General features: G+C 33.3%; 1 protein-coding gene across 3 annotated transcripts; it reads right to left on the bottom strand.

The window, feature by feature from the left end:
- Positions 1-41: 41 nt before the first annotated feature.
- On the bottom strand, positions 42-7880 carry LOC144477700 (uncharacterized). 3 transcript variants are annotated; one of them, XM_078195432.1, is made up of 9 exons: positions 5099-5969; positions 3967-4086; positions 3732-3849; positions 2969-3215; positions 2642-2740; positions 2420-2510; positions 1586-1731; positions 1096-1228; positions 42-857 (listed from the first exon to the last, which is right to left on the bottom strand). In XM_078195432.1, the coding sequence occupies exons 1-9, from the start codon at positions 5237-5239 to the stop codon at positions 807-809; spliced, it is 1146 nt and encodes a 381-aa protein (XP_078051558.1). In that variant the 5' UTR covers positions 5240-5969; the 3' UTR covers positions 42-806. The 3 variants fall into 3 exon arrangements, with proteins under 3 accessions (XP_078051558.1, XP_078051560.1, XP_078051559.1); XM_078195434.1 differs by lacking the exons at positions 3732-3849; positions 3967-4086; positions 5099-5969 and adding exons at positions 7187-7367; positions 7815-7880; XM_078195433.1 differs by lacking the exon at positions 2420-2510 and having other exon boundaries at positions 2638-2740; positions 5099-5970.

Genomic DNA, 7880 nt, shown 5'->3' with positions numbered 1-7880 from the left:
AGAGATATAACATTTTCGGGACACGGTGTATTTCTATGGTATCTTACCACAATATGAACTGAATCAATTATCTGCATACTATAAGTTGAGTCTTGAAATTATACAAAAAACGTTTTATGTTATTAAATGTGTTAAACACAAATATATAACACCGCATGTGACATTAAACTAGTCCAGTCGTAGTTTATTCTTTGATGAAAGTTTCGCTGAAGAATTGTCAACACATTGAAGTAAGAAGCAGAATCATATCATAAATCCTTTATTATATCAAATCCACGATCACTTTACATGCTGATCGTTTGTGTCTTTGAGACGATCATAGCTGAACATTAACAAAGTGTAAGAAGCATTGTATTCAATATTATGTACATAATCTGATACGACAGTGGATGAAAACTAGGAAACATATACGATGAAATAATTTCCAATAAAGTTGGAGGACGTTTACTAATCAATCTGAAACAACGTTAATTTACTCATGATGAAATTTACTCATTATGAAATGTCGTGGACTCATAGAACTTAATGTCCCGATTACAAGACAATTTACAATTATTCGACATTGTTTAAATTTTTGCAAAATTTTGCATGTGTTTCGTTTCTAGAAACACATTGCTGAGCCGTTTAAGATGGATTTGTAGTGCGTATAGTAAGTACAACAAATTATGGTTACGATCACGTATAGCTTAACGATGATTTTCTATAGCAAAAAGAGACTTTCAAATGGACACAACGAAGTGTTCCCAATTTCTTCTAATTCCGACCTCCTCCAATTACTACTATTCGACATGACATTTTCCAATATTCTATTGGATTGAATAAAGTACAGTGAAATATGAAAAAGATGAGCTCATCATCTGAAACAAGAACATCATGAATTTGAATTTGAGAGTCACGACCGTTAACTGTTTACCTATCGGAAGTTTATCAATAAGAATTTTGTTTGAAAGGAATTTATAGATTTCAGATTCAGCATCAATGCCATTACTGTTATAAATAAAATTCCTAAGAAATTCTTAACTGCGTATTGTCAGTTATAAATAGTCGAACAACCACCGGTAGGTAATATATTAGGGTACAATCACAGTGAATTACCATTGAGAAACCTTCGTAGCATGGAGTAAATAATCCAGCCAGATCAAATTGTACTTCTGAAACACTTTTCATCAGAACGAACAACAACATTTTCTGCGACTTCGGTGGTATATAATACCATAAGGTGTTGTATCTGTTTAATTGAACATCGACATTTCATTATTTCTTTGCTACGTATCTTCAAATCAAGATAAAATATTTATTTTTATGATTCACATGATCATAATATTTACTTATTTAATAAGTTAAATATTTATTTCACATTTTAGCTGTGGATTATCAAAATAAGTACAATAAAGTACAATTTTAGTTGAATTGTGAAGAATCTATTAATTCAAGTTGGTATGTAGTTCTCATCTAAGTTAACTCTTAATGTAAACAAATTCACTTTTGATTGTGTATAACACTTCAACTAGCACCGCATCAAATTGGTTCCGTTCTCAACTGCAATGGATATAGAAACGTTTCCTCAATAAAAATGTGGACTTACGTTTGATGGAAAAATTCAATGCTAGTGGTTATCAGTTTCTGTCCATTAAAATTATTTAGGAACATGATTATAATGTGCGATACAAGGAGGTTGCATGAAAATGCCAAGTTTTCCACGTCTTCCAACTGCTTGGTGGCTAAGAGAAACTGTTACATACAAAGATCAGTTTTATATTACACTACCTTCATCAGACGGACATTGGTATATCATAATTAACTATCGCATTCTTCTTACTCACTTCAATTAGAAAGCGAAAAAAGTTCATGCAAATTTAATTTGTTTTTGTTACCATTTCGCAAGAATCTATAAGTTTATATTATATTCCGTTAGTATAAAGTGTATCTGTTTCATTCGCGGAGGGTAAACTAATTGATACTTAAAATTATCATGATATTTGAACCAACCTACAAATAATCATCACTCTTATTTTGCTATGAATTAACAAAGCGAGATGCGACTGTGTCTGGCCGTGCAAAAGACTACAATTTGTGCAGAAGTGCGAGTAACAAGATCTATTGAAAACCGATTTAAGGAAATCATTTCATTTGTTCTGGATTCATCAAACTGAAATTCTTTAAAATAACTGGGCTAAGATCTCCTTGATTTTCTTTAAATGATAGAAACACTGAACAATATTTCCAAACAGTATAATCTTGATTTCACCATTTAAAATGCAAGTTGCTTATATACTACTCATACAGAATGCAAATACATGTTCCATGGATATCAATTCCGTATATTCGAATTGCAAACCAATAAGAGAAATTCAGTACGAATTTATCGTTGACTGGAATAGTACACGAACTCTTTCCGATATGTAATAATCATGCTTACACGGTATAAATTGATGGCAAACGAGGCGACAACAGCTACAATCGCAGCTAAATACGATAACATCATGTTTTTCGTGAGATTCGTTGCCAGCCTCCGTTCAGGAATATATAACATTTCAGCGCGTAGACCATCGACAGATGCAGATTAAATAAGATACGTAATAAAAATATATAATATAAATATACGCAACTATTATTGAAATATCTAAATGTAGATACCAACTCAACAGCTCGCTGATGTACTTCGATAGCTGATCGTATGTCTATTAGCTCCACAGTAACTGAGTTCACCATTTTGTTGACTGCATTTTTTAATCGGTAACTGGAAAAAGATTAATAGATATATCACTACGCGTACCGAATACCAAGCGCGACTAATGTGTACAAGGTGTCCCAAAATTATGATACTGAAATGAGGGGTTTATGACAGCATACGAAGTAATTTCTTCTTTAACGCAAATACAATCTACGGCCTCATTTACGAGTTATTGACAAAAATACTGACCAATGAGAGGGAACGCAAAAATCGGAGGAAATGACTCAAGCGTACCTGGCAATGTCGAATAGTCCACACAAATAGGCGCTGAAAACAGCGAGTGACGCTTCTGTACCTGCCAATGTAAATTGACCAGCTACACTCACAAGTACCAGTTGAACAGAAACCCAGTCAGTTCGCTGATCGCTTTCGGTATAAAAGAATCCAAACATGTGCAGATAATGAAGTTGAAGTTTCGAGCGCAGCACTGTAGGTACTAGCACGGCCACGGTCACGTAGGCAGCCACTAAGGATGACATAACTGGAATTAGAAATTTTATTTTAGTGTTATTTTTACGTGAAATAGGCATATTGCATTTCAAGATGGATACAGTGATTTATTCTGAAAGTTGTTCAACCACTCCAATTTTGAAAATAGTTTACAATGTTGAACATTTCAAACTGTTCTAAACCGAAACTTAAAATGTCCATAAAAACTTTTCATTCGATGAAATCAGTTCGTAAATATGGCTTGTGAAAAACGAAATGGTGTTGCATAATTGGCGACTTTCTTTCATGTTCCTGCCAAAAAAGTCTGCCATTGGAGTGTTAAGTAATGGCATGTGATAGTATCAACGATGATGCAATAATTGCAGTCTCACTCCACACTCCTATCCTGCCATTAAACACCGAATAAATAAAATCAGATTGTACATTACTCTGTGACACATATTCCCTTGTTTTAAAATTATTTCACTAATCTATATCTATACATATCACAATCACATGATTACGACAACGTAACGTTCTAAAAACCAATGTACCGAATATTATTTACCTACGTATGCTTGAATTACTCGTCTCGCATCTGCCATTTGTTTCAGTAACATATCCACTTCGACAGAGTCTTTTAGTGTATTGCAATCTCTTTCAACATTTTCGAACAGAGATCTGATCTAAAATTGTATGTGTAAAAAACAGCCTTAGAATTACGGAAGATTCATTTAGTGGTTATATTTAATAATTACACTATTGATTTCTTATTCGATAAAAAATAGAGAGGTTCAACTTACTACTGGAAAGTTGATCACGAAACCAGTGTATCGTAGGAAATACAGTAATAATGGAAAGCTATATGACAACGCTACAATTATATTGGACAGTGATAATTCTACCAACGTTAGCGTTGATATCTGAAAAATATTTTATTCGCTTTCTATGGTTATAAATATCAGCAGACACTGTATGTTTTAGAAAAAAATTTTATTACAAAAATATTGTATTCAGTCAGCTGACGGTATGAAGTCTGAGTCAAAAAGATAACACATACTATACGTATTCACTTTTCAAATGTAAATATATAAAAGAACAAATCGCATCCAGGTGCATGAATTCTGAACATGGGAGACGCTGCAAGATACTAAATATTAATAAACGCCGATAAATATATTTGATTTTTGAAATACTTATGTTACCATTTTGTTCTACTCTTAATCTTCAATATTTGCCTTTCTCTGGGTTTCATTATTTGCAATAGCAACAGTCAGATTTACGGAACAATTCTTGTTTCACGACTTTAGAGGTAAATAATTTTTATAAATGCTTCCCGAGAATATTCTTGATAATACGATAGAAGATAAACTTGCTTCGAATACAGGATGTATTGAAAAGAGGCGTGGTCTAACGATACATTGCAAAGATATAACTGCACAATACATTTTAATTATGTTGCATAATACATACACATTTAGAAAGTAATACCTTGTGTTAACTTTTCATCCCTGGCTATGATCAAATCATTAATGAAGCTATAATATTATGCAGTAAAAGAATAAATTGTGACATGTCTAAATATTTATAATATTCCAAACAAACATGTAGTTCTGAGAATCTACAGAAATGTTCTACACTTTTGTATTTCAAACACAGCAATCATTATTGAACATTTAAAGCGTATTCTACAATGGGGAAACCCTATAAAATTCGTCTATTCATTATAGAAATTGAAAATGGGCGTTACACAATATTGGCAATACTATAAGTTATTAACGAGCTGTCACCATACACTTTGTAAACGGTTTAGTTATTTTAAATCGCATTACCACGTAATTTATACACCAGACTCTAACTATTATACGATAAATGTGTTGTTATTTCTATCGATATAAAAATATCTAAATTTTTTTGACAGATAATCTTCTTCACCTGGAACACTATGCAGGAAAGAGTAAGCACAGAAAAAACTACTCGTTGAACCTTGACCAGCAGAGACTCATCGTAAGGCCACAGCCCTACTAGATTCAGTATAGAACAATAGGTACTGTAGTTTTTTTGAAACACTTCCATCTTGTCTGAGGGTATAGACGATATGAGCCGACAGTTTGTGGTAATGTCCGACTACACCTTGGTAACATATTTTATTAACACCCTATATTCATTTATAATTTGTAAACACCCTGAATATTATCCACTCCGCGTACGTACTTTTGTCCGGGAGCGATCGATTTAATTAGCACAATTGAAAAACGACTATAGAATGTTCCATTTTCCCCTTGCAATAACAGAAACATCAACAAATATGTGTATTGATAGATTCAGTGAATCAGATTATTTTTCGAATATTATTACTGCTATGTTTGCATTGTGGATATGCAAGTTCTCCTGCAGCAATGGTTACAAAACAGTTACGGTTTTCAATGGGCAGTCTAATCCGTCGGGTATGAATATTTTCCCGTATTATGCCAAAGAGTAATGTTTCTCACAGCATTTTCACAGCGCAAGCACAATAGTTATACTTATGATTTGTTAATTTGTTTAATTAAAACTAGCTTTATTGCAAACGAGGATAAGTGTCAACACTCGATGTCTATTTTAAGGTACGTTCAGTGAAACTGTGATCAATTTTTTCTCAGCGTAATTTGCACATAATTGTGAACAGGGGTTTAAAATACTACATCATAGCATTTTTTGACGAGTTATGACTTTTGGGTATAAATTATGTCTTTTTGAAAACTGAGTTAAAAAGACATGCCTTATTCCCGTAGATCATAACTACTGGCAACGAGTTTAACTTGCAATATTGATGTTTAATAAAATAGCACAATGCTTAATATGTTTTCGTGTATGATTCTACATAAGAAGAGGATTTATTATCTACAGTAACAAGAAACATCGAATATTACTTAATACAAAATTCAGTAATCCCATTCGCTTAGCTTTTTTTTATCATTTTACAATATATTCAAGTAAGACTGCTTTAAGACTTTTATAGAAATAGTATAAATAAATCATGAATGAAGCGCTGAGAATCATACGACTGGGTAAAATACAATAATACTGCAGAAGAATTCCTGATAAGTGTATATTTCTTATGAGTGTAAATACATCAAGTGGGTGGGATGATCGTGCAATAAGCCGTATTACCCCTCCGTTTTTATTTTTGTCTACACTTGTATTACAAACCTACAGCATTCTCTCTCAGCACATTGACGACGTTCCATTCAGTGCACATTGTGAAATCTTCGTCATTTCATATCCCGTCTCGTATATCCTCTAACAATAATTGAATACGAAAGAGATCTGAAATATTAACACTTTATGTTCGGATGTATACGAGTGCGTCGACCTAGGCGTCGATAAAATGATGTCATTTAAGTGATTGCCGACGTAATGAAGAGGTACGTTTAAGAGTCCTAACTCGTTAACAGAAATCATGCTGTACAAATTTTCTATGACCGTAAGATAAGCGACAATTATCAGTATTCATTTGAAAACTATTCTTCTCGTATAACCTGCTTCAATTTTAATGTTTCTACCAGTTCCCTTCGTACCATTCTCCGTGCACAATGAAAACAGCATTTGTACTGTTGAAGGGTTACAAAAGCGATTAATAAGAGTATATAAATTTTAGGAGTGTATGGAGAAGAAGCTTTGAATTGTTGAAGCATCTGCTCAGTCGACTTACGAGTAGTAATTACTATCGTACCAGTCGCTATACTTTTGCAAGGTCACGTCCGTCCCAACACAATACGACCACTCACACAAAGAAATAATCTGATGATTATGCTGCTCGGATACACCTTACCAACTTCGATGATTTTTAACTGCGTTTTCAGTACCATAATGTTGAATTACATCTTCTTTCTATACAATGCATCTGTCTTATACATCGAATCGGATGTATACAAGATGTCCAAAATTATGTTACGTCCGGGAAATGAAAAGTTTCTAAGATCATTTTAAATAACTTTTTTCCTTAGCTTTGTTTACGAGTTATTAATGAAGAACGCTGACCAATGAGAGCCGAGTTAATGTCGGGATAATGTAGCATGGAGAAGTAAATAACAGGTGGCTCTCTCCAGTCTCTATCCATACGCCATAAGCCACGCCTCCAGGTCCCCGTTGCTACAAGCACGATGCCATATATAGAATTCACCGTAGTGATAGCAACAGTTTGCTGCAAATGGCTGGGAACCTAGAACGAAGCGACATCTTTTACAAATAAAAAAGTTCGGAATCAAATCTTTGACAACGTATTCTCAAATTATCAAAATCGCTAATGTCTCACAATCTATACAATGATACTTCATATTGATCATTTTAACACACAACATTTAAATTTCTATATATCAGTAAGGATCAAAATGTCCGCATACAAAACTAGTCCAAATCACTTGAATCTTTTGTAAATTAAGGAAAATTATAAAAAAATAAAAATAGAACTTGCGCGTTATTCGGTTCATAAAAAGTTTCTACCACGTTGCAAATAGTAAGGGATACACTTTTAACAAATTCAAGAACACTACAGATTTTAGCAACATGTGTGCGAGGGAATAAACAAATAACCGCTTGAAATATCATCTTGCATAATCAAGAAATATGATGTTACGTAATCAAAGTTTTAAATTAACGTAAGGTGTACCGGTGATATTCTGTAGTGAAACGGCGACATTTAAATCACCAAGTCGCTTATTTGGAATTTCCTTTG

Source organism: Augochlora pura, unplaced genomic scaffold, assembly GCF_028453695.1.
Source record: "Augochlora pura isolate Apur16 unplaced genomic scaffold, APUR_v2.2.1 APUR_unplaced_298, whole genome shotgun sequence".
Lineage (NCBI taxonomy): Eukaryota > Metazoa > Arthropoda > Insecta > Hymenoptera > Halictidae > Augochlora > Augochlora pura.
This window is presented reverse-complemented; position numbering and strand designations above follow the sequence as displayed.